The sequence below is a fragment of the Furipterus horrens genome, unplaced genomic scaffold (genome assembly GCF_987537825.1).
Source record: "Furipterus horrens unplaced genomic scaffold, mFurHor1.1.pri manual_scaffold_3, whole genome shotgun sequence".
NCBI lineage: Eukaryota > Metazoa > Chordata > Mammalia > Chiroptera > Furipteridae > Furipterus > Furipterus horrens.
In genome coordinates this window covers 185,271,662-185,293,676 of record NW_028327173.1, presented here as the reverse complement: position 1 = coordinate 185,293,676, position 22,015 = coordinate 185,271,662, and the positions used below count along the sequence as shown (strand labels likewise).

General features: G+C 44.9%; 1 protein-coding gene across 2 annotated transcripts in view; it reads left to right on the top strand.

The window, feature by feature from the left end:
• Positions 1 to 22,015, top strand: part of ZFYVE26 (zinc finger FYVE-type containing 26) — a 60,935-nt gene that overhangs the window by 21,998 nt on the left and 16,922 nt on the right. For both annotated transcript variants that reach the window (XM_090271031.1, XM_090271029.1), the window contains exons 17-32: positions 549 to 668; positions 762 to 926; positions 1,461 to 1,679; positions 2,292 to 2,394; positions 3,445 to 4,190; positions 5,543 to 5,739; positions 7,133 to 7,237; positions 9,260 to 9,382; positions 9,770 to 9,946; positions 11,341 to 11,587; positions 12,285 to 12,383; positions 17,154 to 17,317; positions 18,361 to 18,497; positions 19,753 to 19,784; positions 20,447 to 20,583; positions 21,633 to 21,853. In XM_090271031.1, the coding sequence (XP_090127157.1) occupies positions 549 to 668; positions 762 to 926; positions 1,461 to 1,679; positions 2,292 to 2,394; positions 3,445 to 4,190; positions 5,543 to 5,739; positions 7,133 to 7,237; positions 9,260 to 9,382; positions 9,770 to 9,946; positions 11,341 to 11,587; positions 12,285 to 12,383; positions 17,154 to 17,317; positions 18,361 to 18,497; positions 19,753 to 19,784; positions 20,447 to 20,583; positions 21,633 to 21,853 (2,992 nt within the window). The remainder of the gene's footprint in view (positions 1 to 548; positions 669 to 761; positions 927 to 1,460; positions 1,680 to 2,291; positions 2,395 to 3,444; positions 4,191 to 5,542; positions 5,740 to 7,132; positions 7,238 to 9,259; positions 9,383 to 9,769; positions 9,947 to 11,340; positions 11,588 to 12,284; positions 12,384 to 17,153; positions 17,318 to 18,360; positions 18,498 to 19,752; positions 19,785 to 20,446; positions 20,584 to 21,632; positions 21,854 to 22,015) is intronic.

Genomic DNA, 22,015 nt, shown 5'->3' with positions numbered 1-22,015 from the left:
TCTTAAATGAAAGGAGATATAGTATTATTCAAACTGTTAGTAGCTGAAACGGTTTCAAGTCAGTCAGTTAGGAATTAATTTAGTACCTACTGGGTTTCCAGGTTATACTAAGTATAATGGGGTACCGGAGAGGTATAATGAGTCATCTCTGTTCATAAAATTGTGTAGAATCTAGTCAGGATGTCAAGATCCTACTTAAAGCAGTTAGAGAAGATAGTTGTGATCTGAGGTCAAGTCCTGGGCTGAGGGCAGTACCAAGGCAAATCCACAAGAGGTTCCTGACTGGCTTGGACAGCAGTTCCGCGGCCGTGCCAGAGCTTCTCAGCCTGCTGCCGCCGCTGCTGACAGCTAGGCATCTTGCAGGAAGTGGCCCTGGCACCTCAGTCATAGAAAATACAGGATGCCGGTTGTCACCCAGAATGGCTCAGCATGTATTTCCTCCTTGATATTAGGGAAGATCAAATTGTACAAGCAAATACAGGACTGAGCAACAATCTCTCACAGTACCTTATCTCTCCTGCATTCCCTCTTTCTCCATCTGTGCCCAGGTGGACGGCTAGACCATGTCCTCCCCAGTGCTGACGGCATTCGAGGTTTTCCAGCTGTTCTTCAGCAGATCAGTAAGATCCTCAATTATTCACTTACGTCAGCCGGACAGACTAAATCGGGTGAGTTGCTTTTCTCCCTTTTTTTCCCTCCTGGACTCAGAACATTAGGTGAGCATAAGACTTCACTTTTTCTTTCTAATTTGCTTTGCCCAGAGAGCGGAGAAGAAAAAGGAGGAGGTCCTCCACGGGACAGCATTGCCGAGCTGCTTCAGATGTGCTGGCCCAGCCTCACCGAGGACTGTGCCGCTGGCCAGGCCACCCGCTCCCAGCAGCTGGACCAGGTCCTCCGGTCGCTGAGAGAGGCGCTAGAGCTGCCAGGTACTGGCCCAAGCATGGGAGCAGTTGAAGACTGAACTAGAGAGAGCAAACAGCTGAAAATGAAGGAGCAGAGGCTTAGGGCTTCAGCAGTGAGCCCTACTAGCCCTCCAGTTAGTGACTCATGTCACACAACTAATTCCACCTGTTCCCCTCCTTCTCAAATGAAGGGATGGTTAACACTCCATTAGCTGATACAGCTTTCTTATTCCTAATAGCAATGTACCCCAAAGTTACTCAGTAAATATTGGTCAACCTTTTGCCAAAAGATTGATGTGCTCTTTATAGAGCCATTCCAACCCCCCACACACTGGGGTGAAAATAGAACCATCCACCCCGGTTTCCCCAAGACTCAAAGCTCTGCCTGGCTGGGAATCACTTGTACATGCAGCCACCAGGATTTTACAGCTGCCTTGTAAGTGGCGCGCCCAAGCTTTAGGAGGCCTCATCCAGTGTACTGATAATTGTGTTGGAAACTGACCCAAAGCTGGATGCACAGACTAAAGCTTACATCCTTTCTGCCGTTACTCCTCTCAGAGCCCAGGAGTCCTCCGCTCTCCTCCCTAGTGGAGCAGGTGGCCCAGAAAGCTGCGGAGGCGGAGACCCACCCTGTGTACATCCAGACTCAGCTCCTCCAGAAAAGCCTGGGCAAACAAGCCCCAGAAGACAGCAGGCAGACTGACTACATGGGCACCTTCTTCAGTTACTGCAGCACCCTGGCTGCAGTTCTTCTTCAGAGTTTGCGCTCTGAGCCTGGTAAGTAGCAAGAAAGAAGAGACAGTCACGACTGGTCTGCAGGTGTTTAGAGCAAAGAAGAGGAAAGATACTCAGTGAAGAGGTTCTGGGCACAGCAGTAGGCAAGAACAATAGATTTATATTTTTCTTATTCTTCTGTATTTTATTTACCTTTGTCTCCCCAACACTAGTTGTACAGCACATTGGAGTGCTCGATAAATTTTGACAGCATTAGTGACTCAAAAATACCCCTCTCAGACCTTCAGTCCACTGCGGACTTGAGGACCCAGCAGGGAATCAGGTCTCTGCTGTGAGTGCCAGAGTCTTACTCGAGTCTGCAAAGCGAGCGTCACGTGCATGTCAGTCTTGCTGGGTGAGCAGGATGCGCTGTTTGTGGCTAGACTGCCCCCTGAAGGCTGTCTGTGACGGGAAGTCTTTGGAGCAGTGGGACGGCATGGACATACTTGTGGTCAGGGTCATGCTGACAATACCCATTACCTGAAAAAATATCAACGAAAGAGCTTGCAATGTAGTCTTCCTTTAGACACTACATTTTTATTGATTCTGGAAAACAGGGCTCTGAACTGTTGTGGTCAGTGGTGCAAACAAAGGTCATTTTCTTTACATTTGCAGATCACGTGGAGGTCAAAGTAGGAAATCCCTTTGTTCTCCTGCAACAGAGCTCCTCCCAACTGGTGTCACACCTCCTGCTTGAGAGACAAGTTCCACCAGACAGGTAGGAGCTACCCCTTGAGAGTCGAACATGGCACTTCCTAATTATTCCATCGAGGGAACCGAGGGCTCCGAGTTGTGCTTGGGTTCAGTATAGGGAACGGGGTTTCTTCTGGACTTTGCCCTTGATTTGCATTTACTCTTACACAACTACATTCAAATTCAGGGTGCCTCTTTCTTTCTCTCTTGCTACCACTAAAATTTACATTGCAAATATAAAACTAAGGGAAGAATCTTCACTTAGGAATAGGCAAAAATCTGAAAATTTAATAACACATTATTTGCCCAGGCTATAGAAAAACAAGCATTCTCCTAGATTACTGGTGGGCTATAAATTGGTACAAGCTCCTGTGGGAAGGTATTTTGTCCAGATCTACTAAAATTACGAATTCACATACTCTTTAACCTAGAAATCTATGTTGGGGAATTTATCCTGCTGCTTTATTATGCATGTGGAAAATGATGTATGTACAACATCATTCTATTATAGCCTTATGTATAATGTCAACAGATCAGAAAAATCCACCAGTTAACTTATGGTTCATCTCCATGACTGAACACTGTATAGCTGTAGAAAGAAATGAGGGGCCTCTCTGTAGAGGAATATGAATAATCTCCCAGTTACGTTGTTTTGTTTTGTTTTGTTTTAAAGATTTTATTTATTTTTAGAGAGAGGGGAAGGGAGGGAGAATGAGAGGGAGAGAAACATCAATGTGTGGTTGCCTCCCACACGCCCCCAACTGGGGACCTGGCCTGCAGCCCAGGCATGTGCCCTGACTGGGAATCGAACCTGCGACCCTTTGGTTTGCAGGCCAATGCTTAATCCACTGAGCTACACCAGTCAGGACCCCAGTTATGTTTTGAAGTAAAAAAAAAAAAAAAAAGGCAGAGCAGTATGTCTAATAGTCTATCTTTTGTGTTTAAAAAAGGGGGGGGAGAGGTGATTAAAGAGCCTGCATTTACATTCACTCGTGTAAACATGAAAAAATTCTGAGATTAGGTGATAGTGCCTATACACTTAGTGTTTGCACTCCCTCCGGTTCTCTCCCTCCAGGCTAGCAGCCCTTCTGGCCCAGGAGAGACTCAGCCTGAGCGTGCCGCAGGTCATCGTCAGCTGCTGCTGTGAGCCCCTCGCCCTTTGCCCTTCCCTGCAAAGCCAGCAGACATCAAATCTCCTGACCCAGCTGGGCATCCTGGCCCAGCTGCATGCCTCCCACTGTCTGGAAGACACCCCGCTTTCTACACAGAGCTCCCCAAACCCCACTGAGAACCCTACATTGGAGAAAAAGCCCCGCTCCTCCCCAAGGGACACATCACCCTCCGCCCTCACCTCCTCTGCCTTGACCTTCCTTAAATCCCGCTCAAAGCTACTGGCAACAGTGGTCTGTCTGGGGGCTTCCCGGGGATCAAAGGTCACCAAGCCCAGCTTGTCATGGAAGGAGCTCTGTGGCCGCAGGGAGGCACCTCTGACTGCAGAGCAGGTAGCACGGGAGTGTGAGCGCCTTCTGGAACAGTTCCCTACGCTCGAGGCCTCCCTCTTGGCTGCCTGGGAGCCCCTGCGAGGGTCCTCCAAGCAGGAGCAGAGTCTGGCAGCAAGTCTCTGCGGCCAGGCTAGTCTCTCTACTGTCCTCCTCGGCCTGCATTCTCCTGGTGCCCTGGATGTGCTCACCGAGGCCTTCAAGGAAGCCCTGGTGGCCAGAGATTGGCCCCGGGCCCTTCGGCTCACTGAAGTGTACGGGCGCGACGCGGAGGACTGGAGCAGCATCCAGGATGCGGTCCTGAGCTGCGCTGCGGCCTGTGGTGAGCAGGAGGCTGGGCCTCCCCTTTACTAGCACTGCTGATGGTTAGCCCCCACCGAGTGAGTCAGCACATTGGGTCCTCACAGTAACTCCAGAGAACGGTGCCACCGTATGGGTGGGAATCTTGCCCAGGAGAGTAAGTGGGGGAGCAGCGCTCAACACCTAAGTCCGTCTCACTTTCGGACACATATTCATAACCAGTATTCTCAACCCTGCATATCAGAATCATGGGAAAATTCTATAAACCACAAACATCTAAGCTCCATCCCCCAAAGCCCAGGATGGAAGTTAGGCAAATATTTACTTTAAAACGGGTCAGCAATTTTTTTTCTTTTAAGGGCTTTGAAGGCCATAGTCTCAATCGAAACTACTCAACTCTTCCTTTGTAGCATTAAAGCAGCCATAGATGATATCTAAACAAATGAGTGTGGCTATATTTTATTAGCACTATTTTATAAAAACTGACAGGGGGCCTGTTTGACAACCCCTATTTTATATTTTTAATATTAATATATTTTTATTTAATCTTTATTGTATTTTTTTCCATTACCATTTAGTCCCCTTACACCCCTGTCCCCACAGCAATCACCACACTCTTGGACAACCTGTACTTTAAATGCTCTCTGGAGGTTTTGATGGGGCCAGAGTCGAGAGCTGATGACCTACACCACTGCACTAGAGGGAGCAAGAGTCGGGGTGGGGGTTGCTGTAGTGAACAGCTTCTAGGTTGAGGGCCTGGCTTCCCTGTGGAAAGGAGAGTGTCCTGGAGAAGAGGAAGAAACCCACTGACTGACTGGTTATGCAGTTTTATCTACTTGGAGTCTGTTTTTCAGCTCTGAGATGGTGTGGGAGAGAGAGATCTATAAGTAGTAGTGACAGAGGATATTGAGGGAGTGAAACTACTTTGCATGAAATAACTTTCAAACAATTATGTGTGGCACAGAGTGAAAACTGCAAGGAAAACTAACAGTTCCACTGATTCGTTGTGTCTGAAACATTGCCATATAAGCAGCAAGCCAGAACAACTTCATCTGTTCTGCCTTTCCTTCTTTTCTTCTCCCTTTCTTCCCTCCTGTTTCTTCCTCTCTTTTCTCCTTCTCTTCCTATGTCTTCAAAAAGCCTCATGACTCTGATTAAGTTTGCATAAAGAGAAACATAGGGCTATAACACTTCTCCTTGCCATGTAGTAATGGTTTCAAATATCACAACTAGTTAAGGTCAGATGGAACTCAAGGCTCCTCCAAACTCCTGTTTTATGAAATTGAACAAAGCTCTTCTCTTCAGAAGTAACCTGGGCTCTGGAGCTCTTCTGGGGCCAGGCTTGCTGCCTCTGGGCATCTCTTTGTCTTATAGACAAAGAAGGTTGGCAGTACCTGTTTCCTGTGAAGGATGCATCGCTGAGAAGTCGGCTGACCCTAAAGTTTGTGGACAGGTGGCCCCTGGAGCTGGGCCTGGAGATCCTGGCCTACTGCATTTCAGACACGACTGTCCAAGATGAACTAAAGAGTGAACTGCAGAGAAAGCTGGCGGAGCTGCGGGTGTATCAGAAGGTATGAACCCTGCCATCAGGAGAAAGGAAATGGACTTCTCACCCTGATACCAGATCTGTCCAGTCTATTCTCATGTGATGGTGGATTTTAAGAAACAGAAATCTAGGCCTGGCTTTTGCTTTGTATCTGGCTTCTGTTCTTAGGTGAGCAGCGAGGAGGCCTCCATCTGGTTCCTATTTTATTTACTCCTATCATTTTAAATACAGATGCATCAGGCCCTGGCCGATTAGCTCAGTTAGTCAGAGCATCGAACCAATATGCCAAGGTTGTGGGTTTGATCCCCAGTCAGAGCACATAGAATGAACTAATGAATGCATAAATAAGTGGAACAACAAATCAATGTTTCCTTCTCTCTCTCTCTCTCTCTCTCTCTCTCTCTCTCTCTCCAAAAATAAATAATAAATAAAAATATTTTTAAAACATATACAAATGCATCAAGGATAAAAAAATTAACATTGCTGATGCCTTATAGTCCACAAAGCCTTTTCACATATACTCTGTGGGGCAAAAGTAGATTTACCGTTGTGAGTACACAAAACACAGTTTATTTTTGTATTATTGTTTATTAATCATTGTATTATTTTCCATAGAAATAACTGTAAACCTACTTTTGACTCACCCTGTGTATTTGAGCTTTGTGTATGTTTTATGTCCATTGCATTTTTTGTTTTTCAAGAGTTTTTATAGAGCTTATCTCATAACGTCTTTTTTTTAAGATTGTTTTAAATCTCAGCTAAATTTCAAGAGCTATTTGAAAGGATGTATGAAAGTGACAATTTCAAAAACGAAAGATTCTTGCAGGATATGTGTTACATCCAAGATCAAGAGGCTCAGAGGGACAGGTTTAGAGGATAACAAGTATAAAATACATGCTCATTTTTCCACATGTACTTTGAACTGGACAGAGTGCAGTGCCCCACCAGGGAGAGGCAGGTGAAATTGGCAGGTGAAGATATTCTTTCCATTTCTGCTCAGCAGTTCTCACACAGACCTAAATGCTGCCTGAAAGGTGACCCCCCAGAGCATTCAAGCCAGCAGACTATGTTGAGTAAAGTTTTGAGATGGAGGAGCATGGATACGAGTTGCCCTAGAAGGGTGAACAAGCTGTGAAGTTACAGAAACGTCTGAGAACTGTCCACAGACGTGAAAGGCTTCAATCCTGCCCCCCGTCCCACTCAGTCTTTGCTCCCTGGGTGTGCTTCCCCAATAGGTTCTCTCTCCTCTAAACAGTCTTTGCCCCGTTTCCTCCATTTCTCCCTCCCCCCAGGCAAGATATGACAGCCTGACTTTGGAACAGAGACCTAGGCATGACTCATCCCTGCAAACTCCAATGACTTGTCCACGAAGGAAGAAGCCGCATTGTGGTTTGATAGCTTTTCCTGTCTTTCTTTAGATTTTAGGTTTGCAGGCTACCCCAGTGTGGTGTGACTGGCAGACGCTGAGGAACTGTTGTGTTGAGGACCCATCAACTGTCATGAACATGATTATAGAAGCAAAGGTACCATTTTCCTGGCTGGTATTCCCCTTCCTCCTCTTTTCAGAGTTACAGCTGTTTAGTTGTGTAGACCCCGTCCACCATATCTATGTCCACATTTTTTATAACAATATCACATTCTTTTTTCTGTTGTGTGTCTGTGTGTGTGTGTGTGTGTGTGAATTTACCAGTGTAGAGAGAGGTATAGAAATAATAACAGTCGATGCTTTTGTAATATTACCTTGCATTCATACATGATATTTCCTACACTGTGTACACAGGGTGCAGGATGTATATGTAGCAGTGGAATTGCTGTGTCATCAGGCATGAGCATCTCACCTTCACTAAGATGTTACCAACTGCTCTTCAAATCAGTTGCCTTGGTTATCCTCCCACTCACAGTTCCTTTGCTCCATATCCTTACTATTTTTTTTTTTTTTTTGGTTTTTTTAATTACAGTTGTCCCATTTTTCCCCCATTTCTCTCCCCTACCCAGCCCACCCCCTCTCCCCCAATCATATCCCTCCCCGTTGTCCATGTCCATGAGTCATTTATACGGGTTCTTTGACTAAACCCTTCCCTTATTTATCCCCCTTCTCTCCCTTCCCCTTTCCCCTATTGACTGCTATTCTGCTCTTTGTTCTATTTAGTTCTTTTGTTTGTGTTGTTCTTTAGTTTCCTGTATTAGGTGATATCATATGGTATTTTTCTTTCTTTGCCTGGCTTATTTCATTAAGCATAATTCTCTCTAGTACAATAGCTAAGTGCTGGAAACTACCTAAGTGCCCATCTATAGATGAGTGGATCAAAAAACTGTGGTACATTTACACAGTGGAATACTATGTAGCAGAAAGAAAGAAGGAACTCCTGCCATTTGCAACAACATGGATGGAACTAGAGAGAATCATATCCTTACTTTTGATATTGTCCAACTTTTCACTTTTTGCCAATGGGACAGTATCTCATTGTTTTAATTTACATGATGAGCGATGACCTTGAATATCTTTTCATGTGTTTAGCGAACATTTGAGTGTTATAGAGAATTTTATCTACCTTTTAAGGAGCTGATGTACCCTAGTTCGAAATGTAGATAGGCCCGTTCAGATGTTCAGTCATCCCAGGAACATGTCTTGAGTACCTGTTCTTTGCTCGGCATTGTGCTGGATGGTGGTGAAACTGAGATGGTTAAGCTTAGTCCTTGCCCTTGAGCAGCTCACATATCGGAAAGTGGAGAGATGAGAGACATTTTCCTCGGTGATTATTATGTATCAAGTGTCAGAAATAAGCCTGGAATGTAGTAGGAGCATCAGCCAGCAGGGCATCGAGCATAGCCAGAGAAAACAAGGAAGCATCCTGAAGAAAGCAGCACCAGGCGGAGTTCTAGGCAGGGCATTCCACACACCACCGTGTTAGAATACTTAGACAAAGCCCTGGAAATTTTGTTCTCTGACATTTTAATCCAGAGTTCACTAACTGAGGGTGGGGGTGTAGCAAGGGAGGACTTGGGTGGAATCCAACCCCAAACATGTTTGTTTGGCGCATGCAGTAGTGGTCTGCAGAGCTTTTATTTTTTATATTGATTTCATTGCCAACATTTTAAAATAGGGACTTATTTTATTTAAAAGTTTTTGACATCTGATAACACTGGGTCTGCACATTTCATATGGCCACAATCAAAACTGAGTAGGCATTGTTTCCTTTGGACAGTCTTCTCTGTCTTCCCCACTTCCATTGTATCTCTCGGGGCTGGCACCGAGTGTCAGTCCCGGCATGTCATCTGCTTTTCTCTTTTATAATACAGCTGAGATGAAAATCATATCATTGACCATCACTCTGCTTTGGTCATTGTCATAACTTAACTTGACACGCTAGTCCTTTGAGTTTTTGATCCCATGTTAGTCCCGTAGTGAAGTTCCCATCAGCACTAAGCGAACATTCTGGGGCATTAGCAGACTGAAGGTTGCTGGGGAACATCAGGCCAAAGCTGGATGCGTGCCAAGGCCAGTCATTTCAAGGGACTGAAGGCGTGTGTGTGTTTCCTTCCAGGAGTACCAGCTGTGTGAGGAGTGGGGCTGCCTATACCCCATTCCAAGAGAACATTTAGTCAGCCTGCATCACCAGCATCTTCTTTACCTTCTAGAAAGAGGAGATCAGGAGAAGGCTCTGCAAGTAAGCCTCCGACTTTTCCCATTTTGAGGGGCGGGGAGGGACAGGAAGGTTCGTCAAAACGCAGGGCTTTGTTCCTGCTTAATCCTATGCAAATATTCGCCATCTCAGATCCACCCTTCTTGTCCTTCAGGAGCTGGTTACAGTCTGATCTTGAGCAGAAGGTGCCTAGCCCTGCATTGGGTGCCAGAGGGGAGGCTGGGTCCAGGGTTCTGCTGAACTCTGGCCCTGTCAAAGCCCCCATTTATGAAGCTCTAGGGGTGGTGAAACAAATGAGTGCAGAGAAGGGCTGAGTCCAAACTGAATAAATGTTCTGTTCTCAAACACAACAAGGCTGGACTAAGTGTTCTCCTACGGGCTTCACCTTTCTCCCCTGCCCTTCTGCAACAGCTTCTGCGAAGAATTCCTGACCCCTCCATGTGCCTTGAGGTCGCAGAGCAATCCCTCGACCAGCACCCTAGCTTGGCCACTTCTCACTTCTTGGCCAACTACCTCACCACCCACTTCTATGGAAAACTGACTGCTGGCCGACACCGTGAGATCCAGGCCCTGTACGTGGGGTCCAAGGTAAGGAGGAAGGCAGGTATTGGGAAAGCATGCCTGAGGGACAACAGTCTGGCCCAGCTCCCATGCAGAACTGTCCCTGTCAATGACTCTTCTTCCAGGCACCTGCCACGTTGGGCCCGTGCTATATAAAGTCTTTACCCTGGCAGCCCACCATCTCCTAGCTGAGTCCCTTAGGAGTTCACTCTCATTGCCCCGCCGCCAGAGTGAATTTGACCCGGCCCGCTCTTCGTGTTTTCCCTGGCATCTGTCTTGTCAATTCTGACCATGTATTGGAATCACCTGGACTTTCAAAAACACCAGTAACTGACCTATACCCCAGATAAATTAAAACTGAATCTCTTGCAACAAGGCCTGGCTACTTTCCAAAGGGATTCTGATGTGAGGATTTAAAACTACTGCTTGATAAAGGATTAATTGTCTAGGAAATAAGATGAGGTAATAGGCCCTTACCTTTGATACATAACCTTGGAGACACTAACAGAAAAAAAATTTTTTTAACCGGAAAGAAGTACTCCAGTGAAGGAGTGTTTGGAGAGAGACAGGGCCCCGTGACAGTCTTCTGGTAATTCTGATTGGCAGTCAGATACACTGCCCACCAACAGAATGAGTGCTGGGAGAGCCAGGAATGTGACCACTGGCCCACCTGCTAAGAGTTCAACTACATAAAATGTTCCTAAAAAAGATACATTTTTCAAAAATCTTTTTGATGCACTATACCTAAATGGGGGATTCATTGAAAACTGGCAATGAGCAGAGCCAATGAAAATATTTTCAGCCCAGCGATAACAACCTCCAGAAGAAGTCTAGAGTCATTATTTACCTGTCGGACGTTGGAGGTGCCAAGTTATGCAGTCCACTGATATCACCTTATATTGCTTATTCTAATAAAGCCTCAAATGGACCAAGTAGTGGCTTTAAGTTCAGACAGAGCTCAACCACTCCTGCAGGCTCTATCTAGGCCAGAGGTCAGCAGCCTTCCACCTAGTGGCCAAATCCACTCCTCAGGCTGCTTTTGAAATCAAGATTTATTGAAACAGAAGTACATGCATTCATTTACATATTATCTTTGGTTGTTTTTCTGTTACATTGGCATAGTTCAGGAGTTGCAACAGAGATTTTTATGGACCAAAAAGCCTAAAATACTTACTATCTTACTCTTCACAGTAAAAGTTTGCTGACCCCTCCTCTAGGTGAAGGTGCTTGGGGTGTACTTGTTGATTGCTGCTGGGAGGGTTTAGATAGGGGTCCACCCTTGCTTCCTAAAAGACTACCAGCCACTTTCAGTCGTTAGCCTTGTACCCCTGGTCCCTAGTACTCTTCCCAGTAATAATCTCAGCCTTCTTCTCAGGTCTGTGTACTGTTTTCTTTACTCTGTGGATGTACCCCCCGAACAGGTCCTGCTGACCCTGCCTGAGCAGCACCGGGCCAGCTATTCCCACTTGTCCTCTAACCCCCTGCTCATGCTGGAGCAGCTGCTCATGAACATGAAAGTGGATTGGGCCACTGTGGCCGTGCAGACACTGCAGCAGCTGCTGGCCGGGCAGGAGATCGGCTTCACCATGGACGAGGTCGACTCACTGCTTTCCAGATACGCGGGAAAAGCCCTGGACTTCCCGTACCCTCTGAGGGAGAAGCGATCAGGTAACTGCCAACACCCTAGATGGGGGTTCTAGGTGGAGGGAGAAGTACGATGCTACATCCTTAGTGTTCATTTCTCCTTTTTGATTATTTTGAGTTGATGGAGACTGAAAGAAAATAGGAGAGATCTTGGTCTTGGAGGAAGTAGCAAGCTAACCCAAATTTTGAAATGGTAGATAAGCACCGTGTGCTTGATAACATAAAGGTCTGGGGAACAGACACACTGGAAGCGGTCTCTGTGGCCTTGGGGCAGTGGGCTCCTCGGTGCCATCATTTGTATTGAGATTGTGCTCTATCCCCAGCGTCCATCAGATGTCCCTGGTGAGTGAGCTGACTCAGCCCCTTCAAGAACGAAGAACATGAGCAAATATGGACTGATGTTCCTAGTCAGCTCTTTTTTCTTACTCCCTACCCTCCAAGGGCATCATCTTCCACTTCCCTCTGGACATTTTTCGATCTATTTTTTAAAATCCAAGTGCCTATTTTATGTTCTTATGTGCCTTTATAAACATGCTTTGTTAAGGACTTTAAGAAGCACTCACGCTACTGGCTTAGAAGTACCTCTAGCATTCCTTTTACACCTGGTAGAATCGTGGGCTGACAACCAGTGAAACCAGCAGTGCTTTGAATGAAACGCCGAGCACAGTGAGTAAAGATGCTTCGGGTAGAACAATATTCTAACAGCATTTTCCCTCTACAGATTCTGTGCCTCACCTCCAGGAAGTCGTCAGTCAGGCTTCAGACCTTGAGACCTTGACTAGGTCCCCATCAGCTGAGTTCTCTTCTGCTGCTGCTCCTGGTAAGGACAGTTTCTGGGAGTTACCCAAATTTTAGCTCAGTCTTGCCTCTTTCTGACTTTCTGATTCTTCTACCCCCTTTTAATTTCCAATTGTAATATCCTTACTGTTTTTCTTCATTTGTTCAATTTTGTATACCCCAGAAAATTCAACATACAGTTTATTCTCATTATCCGTGGTTAGTTTCTACAAATACTGTATTAGTGAATACTGAACCATTGCTGCTAGGAAAAATACATAACGTGTGTGTCTATAGATATAGATCACATGTGTATGTTACATATATTTACATATTATTTATATACATATCTCATAGAGAGAATATATATATACTATATATTGCATAGATTATGACCTTAAAATGAAAACGGTTTGTACCAGTAGATCCTATTTTACAAAAGAGATAAAGAGGCTCAGCAGTGTTAAGTGACTCGCCTGTTGCCAGAGTTGGAATTCAATCCCTGTCCACTAGCCCCAGAGCCGAGCTTCTTGCTCCGCGCTGCACTGTCCCTACCCTCCCCATCCTCTGTTGTCTCTGTGTGAGAGCTGAACTAAGAAAGGAGACTGTCATCTTCTTCACCCTCTGCTGAGAACCTACTGTTGGGAGACTTAACTTATACGCCACTCTGCATGTCTGTGAAAACACTGTAAATACTGATTTTGAGATTACAAGTACATTTTAGTGAGTAGGCAAATTTGCAGATAGGGAATCTGTTAATAAGGAAGATTGACTGTAGTTAGTTCTCGTGTTTATTCTGCTCCTAGGCTGCCCTTAATTACTTCTGTCTGTCAGCCACACAGGAAGCAAGCTCCTTGAAGGTCTCAGCTACATGTCGGTTGCCCCTTTTTGCCTTTCCTCCTCTCCCACAGTCTCTGGCCTCCACTCAGAAGAAGCTCAGCAAGTGTTTGTTTGGACAGCAGTCAGAGCAGGATTCTGGGGAGAGACCTAGAGCCTCTTTTTTGGGTGATGCTAAGAGTCACTGTGTTTTTCAGTTTACTTTTTCTATGACCAGCCACCATTGCTCTGTAAGGTGACAAGAAATCTCTACCATAGAGCAAAGACTGTGGCATTTCATGGCCATGCTTGGAGACTTAGTCATGGCTCGTGATAACCATGAGACCTGAGGTCATGGCTCAGACTTGCAGGCATATGAGCAGCTTCACACATCTGCACAAGGCGGCCTGAGCAACTTTGATTTATGTTTTGAGGTTTGTTTTAGCTTTTTAAAAATATATATTTTATTGATTATGCTATTATAGTGGTCCCAATTTTTCACCCTTTCCCCACCTCCGCCTGGTAGCCCCCTGCCCTCCAGCAATCCCTCCCCCTTAGTTCATGCTCATGGGTCATGCATATAAGTTCTTCGGCTTCTCCATTTCCTATATTATTCTTAACATCCCCCTGTCTATTTTGTCCCTACCAACTATGCTTCTTAATTCCTGTACCTTTTTCCCCCATTCTCTCCCATCCCCCTCCCAGCTGATAACCCTCCAAGTGATCTCCATAGCTATGATTCTGTTCCTGTTCTGGTTGTTTGCCTATTGTGGAAAATTTCCAAAACACAAAGGAGAAAGGATCATACAATGAAACTTACATACCCCAGCTATGATAATTATCATCTCATGATGAACATTCTGTTTCATCTATGCCCCTATCCTTCTACTGGATTATTCTGAAGCAAATCCTAGATATAATTTCATTTACAAATATATCAGTATACGAGGTCTGTCCAGAAAGTACCCAGCCATGTACTATGATAAATAGAGGCATTTATTGAAGAAGATACAAAAAACATTGTACACAGGACAATGACACCTCAGTTCCCTTCAAAGAAGACACCTTGCAGCCTCACAGTTCTACCAGTCGCCATCAGCTGCCCCCTCGTATTTTCCTGAAATCTCTTCCCTTTCAAAGGTGATTTTAGCTTTGGGAAAAGCCAGAAGTTGCAGGGCACCAAATCTGGGCTGTAGGGGGACTGAATCAGCTGGGTGATTTGATGTTTCACCAAAAAACTCTGCACGAGACATGATGCATGAGCAGGCACATTGTCATGATGATGCTGCCAATCACCAGTTGCAGCCTTCTGAATCATCTGAATAGTTTTCACAGAGCAATGTTCAAGCTTAACTCAAAATTTGATGCACATTAGTTGCTCTATTTGCTCATCATTTTGAATGTGTTGGCCACACGGTACACATGCTCACTCATGGCTTCTAACACCCCCACTGACTCGTCGTCGGCAGCCGTCCGTCTCGAGAGACGATGGTGTAGCTTCTTAAGAGTCTATCTGCACCGCCGAGAATGGCTGTGCAGTCCGACTCGGGAGTGACACGGTATCTGTCTCCTCCCGTGTTGAATCGACATCTTGTGATGACGCTGGAGTGTCCTCTCTAGTGAAGCTGAAGCTACAGAGCCTGGGCAGGGTGATATGGAGGGTCTGCTGTTGCCCATGCAGCAGACCCCCCCTCTCTTCGCAGCTGAAGGGTCCAAGGGAAAGACGGAGTCAATACAGCTTGGCTTCAGGTGCGCCGCAGGAGTTGCCGGTGTTGACTACAACGTCGAACCGCCTTAGGGACTCCGGCTCCGGATTTTCTGTCGGGGTTTACTCCCTTAGCCTTTCCCCTGAAGAGGTATGCCGCAAGGCAGCGGAGGTTTTTTGGAGTCAGAGTTTTCCTTCTCTGATGTGCCCTGACACTAGTATAATAGGCACTAGTATAAGGGATAAAATCTGCTTATCATCCACACTTTATGTAGCCCATGAAGTAGGTCACATTTTATATATACATATATATAAATATATTTTATATATACATATATAAAATGATTATGCAGGAATGCTTCTTGAGCTGCTGTAATCAGTGGGGACATTTAATGGTATGTACTGCAGAGGAAGCACTGAGGAACCCTAATCAGGGAATCATTTTTTTCAGTTTAAATCCCAGTTGAGATGGGATATTTCCTGATGAGAGATTTGGACTATAATCTTTATATTCTTTTCCACTTAGCAGATCACAAAAGGGCAGAGCATAACCCAAGGTAAAAGGAGAAATAGAACTGAGGCATGCGGCAGCCACACCAGAATTAGAAGTAAAGTACTAAATAGGTAAAATGTACAGTATATGAATTATATCTCAATGAAGCTGTCAAAAAAAAAGTTAATGGTAAAAATGTTGGTTTTGGCACATCATCATTTATTAGAGGGACTTGAAGGGAAATAAACCTCCCTGAACAATATCTTGAGAAAAACTAGGAACTTAGTATTTGCTTCAGCACTTGACCAAAGATCAATAAAATCTTCCTACTGATGGCAGTAAGTTCAGACCTGATGCAAAGCAGCAACATCCCATTAGGAACTAGCATGGGGGGAAACAGTGTGGGTTTTAAGAGGCTCAAAAGAACTGAGAATATAAATCTAGACTCAATCAGAAGAAACATTCATTTCTAAGCCAGAGTTTCCCAAAGAGTATCTCAGAAACACATTGGTTCTGCAAGCTGTTAACAGACATAACATGAAAAGAGTTTCCATGGTTACATAATCTTGGGAAACATTGGGTTAAACAAAGCTGGAAAGGTTTCTTTACTGCAGAACTTCTCAGAGCCTTTAACATGCTAATAAACATTGTGATGGAATAGTGTGTAGTGTTTCCCAAAGGAATTTGTCTATAGGTACTTTTATTCCCCATAAAGTATCTCAAAGGACCAGTATTCCTAAGGATATATTATAGAAAATGCTGGTCTCTAAGCCTTGCTTGGCTGACTAGTACAGTGACATCATCGTTGTTCACACATGCACATTCCAGTCCACTCTCCTTGGCTGCCAGGTTACACTGATGTCACGCAAACCATTCTCATTTGTTTTCCAGACAGACCTCATATATCTCTATAAGTAAGGACATTTATAAAAACAAAAACATAACATTATTATCATACATAAAAACAAATTTACGATTCCTTGTTATTATCAACTATCCAGTCAGTATTCATATTTCCCTAATTGTCTCATAGGGATTTTTTTAGAATTGACTTTTCCAGAATCAAGACCTAAGTAATATTCACACATAGCATTTAGCTAAAATATCTCAAATCTCTTTTTTTTTAACTCTTTTTTTAAAAATAATTTGTTTGTTTGTTTGTTTGTTTTATTTTTAGAGACAGGGGAAAGGAGAAAGAGAGGGAGAGAAACATCACTGTGTGATTGCCTCTCACTCACGCTCCCAACTGGGGACCTGATGTGCAACCTATTCATGTGCCCTGATTGGGAATCGAACCAGCAACACTTGGCTCCCAGGCCGATGCCCAATCCACTGAGCCACAGCAGCCAGGGCCTCAAGTCTCTTTTAATCATTAGGGTCCCAACCTCTTTTTTCCCCCCTACCTCTTTCTTTTTCACTTGTGAAAGAAACTAGGTCATTTGTCCTGAAAAGTGTCCCCCAAGTTGGATTTTGCTGATTGGTGTCCTGTGGCAGTCTGGGTCTTTATCCACTATATTTCTAGCGTACTGGTAACAATATCTAGAAAGTAGATTTGATTCAGGCTTACTATTTGGGGGTATGTATATGTAATGGATGGTTGTGTGCCTCCCATCAGGAGATACACAATGTACAGTCGCCTCTCTTCTTGTGATGCAGTGAGCCATTAATGATCCTTAACTGGATCTGTTACTCCAGTAGGGATTTGTAAAACGGTGAAATTCTAATTCTCTCATTTCTTCTTCATTTATAAACTGAACTATTGACCACCTTTTACTCTGACTTCTGGCTCTGACTCCCAGGTGTCTCCATTGTACACTCCCCCAGTCCAAGGGAGAGAAGTGTCCCGCGGAGCCAGCCCCTGCTGGAGTTCGTGCCCCCAGCGACACCCCCAGCCCGGCACCAGTGGGTGCCAGACGAGAGCGAGAGCATCTGCATGGTCTGCTGCAGGGAGCACTTCACCATGGTGAGCAGCGCTGGTTTCCGGCTTTTTCTGAAGGAGAAAGGAAAGGAAAATTCTAGTTCACAAGCCTGAGTTTATAGTTACCTCATATCCCAAGAAGTTTTTGGTATTTTCAGAAAAACTACCAAATCAAGGCTTTGGATTTATGTTTGACCTGACCAGATGTATTTTCTGGATTCAGACAGGTGGTAGACACCCTCAAATAGCCTTAAATGTTAAAATCTTTGCCATTCTCATGGAAAAAAAAAAAAAAAAGGCAGACTGGTATAGCAGGAGGAGTCACCAAACATCACATCTTGTTCCTCGCTCCCCTGTCTCTCACAAAAGACAGGTGACCTGATAGCAGTTGCATGTGCTGCCTCTGGAGACAGGACCTGGTTTCTAATCCCAGCTCTGCCTCTTATGAGCACTGTGACTGTTAACTCTTTCAGTCTCAGGTACTCACTTGTAAACTTAGGATGATACATTACTTGGCTCATGTCGCTGTAAGGACTAATAACAATAACAGCTGTTACCACACTTAACACAGTGCCTAACTAGTATATTATTCAGTGCTGATGAAAACGGTGATGATGTAATTTCTCTGTGTCTGTTTCCTCCTCGTTTATAAAAGAGGTAATCTCCCATAATGAAATGAGGCAGTACTTGTAAAATATTTTGAAAAAAGAACACTATCTCATCATCATTAGTACCATGTAGGAATCTGATCTGCCTTGGCTGAGAGCCACCCTTCCCCACTATTTTTTTTTTTTTGCTGTATCTTATATGTTGCCTCCACAGACAAGTAGAACTTTATCAGGAACCATTGCAAAACTGTCCCTGACGTGGGCACCTTTGCTCATCAGCTGAGAGATGGCTTTAAATCTCAGCTTCTTAAAGGCAAGCACTAGTGTGTTCTTTATCAGCAGAGGCCCAAGCACCTTGCGTGTTTAATAAGTAACAAGGACTGCTATCAATGATAAATAGGTTAACAGTTATATTCACAGATCCCAAAATCTCACCTTCTCTTCCTCCCCCTTCCTTCTCTTCCCACGGACACCCCTCAGTTTAACAGGCGTCATCATTGTCGCCGCTGCGGCCGACTAGTGTGCAGTTCCTGCTCCACTAAGAAAATGGTTGTGGAAGGCTGCAGAGAGAACCCTACTCGCGTGTGTGACCAGTGCTATAGTTACTACAGCAAAGAGTGAGTGTTCCGCAGCAGGGCTGCTGCTGTTACTGACCACTGCTCCTTCCTCCGAGTCCTCGCACTCCCAGGAGAGCATCTCAAATCTGGAACAATTACAAAAAGTTTTAACTTAACACTTACACTGAAATGCCATTAACTCTACAGTGAATTGTTTGACCTCGGTCAGAGAAGCTTCTAAGAAAGGAAACAGGGGTGAGAGGAAGCCAAGTTTAAGACTCTTAAATGGTGTTCTCTCCGAGAGATCAGGGCACTCGATTCCACAGCCCATCGCTTGGCTGAGGTCACTGATCTTAGTTCACCAACCTCCTCACCTGGTTTAGAGCCACGTTTGCTCCATTTGGTCTCAGCTGGGCTCAGTGGGACGTGTGCGTGCCTGCTGAATGTTTGGACGTCACTGTCATCAGCTCTAATCTAGCTAGTCATCCTGCCTTGTTATACATAATTAGAAGAGCCTTTCCACTAATCCTACACTCTCCTACAAACAGTTCACTTGATGACAGATTCCAGAAACTGTTTATACTTCTGACCAGACAGATCAGGGCTGTGTTGGCTGGCTCAGTGTTGCTCAGTTTTTTTCACTACTTCCCAGCAGCAAAGGAGGTGAAACTGAGACTCCAAAGCAACTACCCAAAAGCAAAAGTACTTAGAATTCTTCATGTTTTACTTACAGACTTAAATAGATTTTACATTCTGCTCAATAGTGTGACAGCGTTTTTGTGTTTGTTTTTAAATGAGCATTTTTTGTCATTATTTGCCATGATGATTACTGATCTTATATAGGAAGGAAGATGTACCCATGCTTATACTGCACTTTTGGTGACCCTGGCATGCCACTGCCTCCCTCAGGGGGGGCATGGGGAGTTACCTGTATACAATAGAATTTTAAGCTGAAGCATAATTTGACCAGATTTGCATTTTTGAAAGCTTGCTGTAGCTGCAGAGTAAAGAATGGGTTGACAGAATCAAGGAGACCAATTGGGAATCTATTGAAAAGGCTCTGCCAATAAATGATGAGGACCTTCTTTGAGACAAGGATAAAGAGAGAGATGGGGACATTTAAAGACATATTTAGCAGCTGGAATGGGCAGGAAATGGTGAGTGATTAGCTGTGACAGGTGAGGGTGAGAGAGTTTTGGATAATTCCCTGATGTCTCACTTAGGTAACAGAGTAAATGTCAATGCTGTACAACACACTCAAAACAGAGAAGAGGAGAGATTCAAGCATTTAATTTTTTCGTTTGTTTGTTTCCAGTGTACCAGAGGAGAATCCAGGGCAACTGGAAGGTAAGGCTGAATCACGTTCCCTGTAACTGTTTATATGCTCAGGCTGTTTATATGCTCAGATTGGCTTTTCCTTCCATCCCAGCCACAGTGGATATCCTTAATGGCAACTCAGTCCAACTGGTTGGCCGAAGAAAATTCTTAGCATTTGAATCAAGCTGTTTCCCTTAAAGTTTATCATTATATTAACCTGTCATTCTGGCCCATTAGCTTCCAGCATTGAGAAGACCAGTAACCAAAGAATTTGATCCTTAACTTTTAGTAGATTATTTCTTCTTTTTTTTTAACTTCTAGGTTTCCCTTCACCATTATCCTACCTCCCAAAGCTCCCTCCTCCCTAGTCAATCACTATTAATAGTTTGGACTATATCTGTCTACAGCAGGGTAGTTTCTAAGTAGCCAGAGACTCAGCCCTCCATTTGAGAAGCATGTACTTTTCAGGGTTGTATGACAAACACTGTAACACTCATCCCAGGTCTCCCCTGGCATGGAAAGTTTGAGGTGCCTTGATGAGGTCTCCTAAAGGAAATAAAATGGACCAAGGAAAGAAAAAGGGCACTTGGAGAGCAGGCAAGGATCTGCCTGCCGCTCACACCTGCTTGTGGGCTGGGCTAGGATGGCCAGCTGGCCAGTGGCTGACACAGGGGTGGCATTTCTCGTCTCAGCACCGGACAGCTCCCAGAGTGAGAGCCCTCCATACTCAGCTGTGGTGAGAGTCCCCAAAGCACCTGAGGTGGAATGGATTTTGGACCTGAACGAGGAGGAAAATGAGCTGGTGCGGAATGAATTTTACTATGAGCAGGTAATAGCGATAAAACATAATGGCCATTTGAGCTTCTTTATGATGTGCGTTAATATGGCAGGAAATGCAGAGATAGGTGAACATGGCCTGACCTTTATGTGCTTCATGTAATAATATGGGAGCTAAGACAAGTAACCCAGGCAAGGCAGAAAATGAGGAGCACCTTCGGAAATGCAAAAGCAGAGATCAGGAAAGGCTTCATGGATGAGGCAGCATTTAAGATGAGCCTTGGAAGAGTGGTAGGAGTTTGACAAGCAGAAATTTGGGGGTTGTGAGGGGAGTGAGGATGGGGAATGACAAAGAGGACAAAACCAAAACATCTGAGCACAGTGTCAGAAATTGCCAGGCATGATGGGGAATTGGAAATGGTTTTATTTTGAGGGATAGAGCGTTAGTAGAGAGGTAGTAGAAGGTAGGGTTGAAATAGGCTGTTGGTGTTGAGGGACTTGAATTCTACAGTAGGAAATACGTACTCAGTAGGAATCGGGGACCACAAAAGGTTTTAGGGTGTGCTTTTAGGGCATCAATTTAGCAGTAGTGTGTCTAGTGACTTGAAGCAGAGGCTTCTCCAGGTGGTCAGGCAAGCAAGGTGGGTGTCATAGTCCAAGCCGGTGCTAAGAAAGACCTGTGTTAGTAGAACAGTAGACTGGAAAAAGGAGGGCCCTGTGGACATTCCCGGGAAGTAGGTAACAAACACATAAGCACAGCTGCTTTCTTTCCAGTAAGGGCACAACCTAGCGGCCAGAGCTTTGGCGGTGCTACTTAGAACATCTGAAATTTGTTTTGTTCCACTTCTTTTTTTTTTTTTTTTTAGAGATTAAATTTGTTTTTATTTATAATTTTTATTACCAGTTTTGCCAACACAGTGAATAAGCAGTCTTAAAATTGGGTAACTTAAAACTCCACTTCTGCTACACTGTGGAATTTTGGCTCCTTCTTCAGTGTTTTTTGAGCTTTGTGAAGCAGAAAGAATCATCCCCACTATGTGCATTTAAAGAATGCCCCAGTCCCTGAACACACTGTGTTTCTCCCCCCGCTCCACCGGCCAGGCCCCCAGCGCCTCCCTGTGCATCGCCATCCTGAGTCTGCACCGGGACAGCCCCGCCTGCGGCCACCAGCTGATTGAGCACTGCTGCAGGCTGTCCCAGGGCCTCGCCAACCCAGAGGTGGACGCGGGGCTGCTCATAGACATCATGAAGCAGCTGCTCTTCAGTGCCAAGATGATGTTTGTCAAGGCCGGCCGCAGCCAGGACCTGGCTCTCTGTGACAGGTGAATGGGAACATGTCTGCTCTTTTGCGTGGCAGTCATTTCCATGCAGCTTCTTGTCCTGACCCCACTGTGAGTTTTCGCCTCACTGTCCTTTCTGACAGGACGTACTGATGTTTGCGTCTCAGTTTGATGTTAAGACAGCGCTGTTACCAGATCACAAGT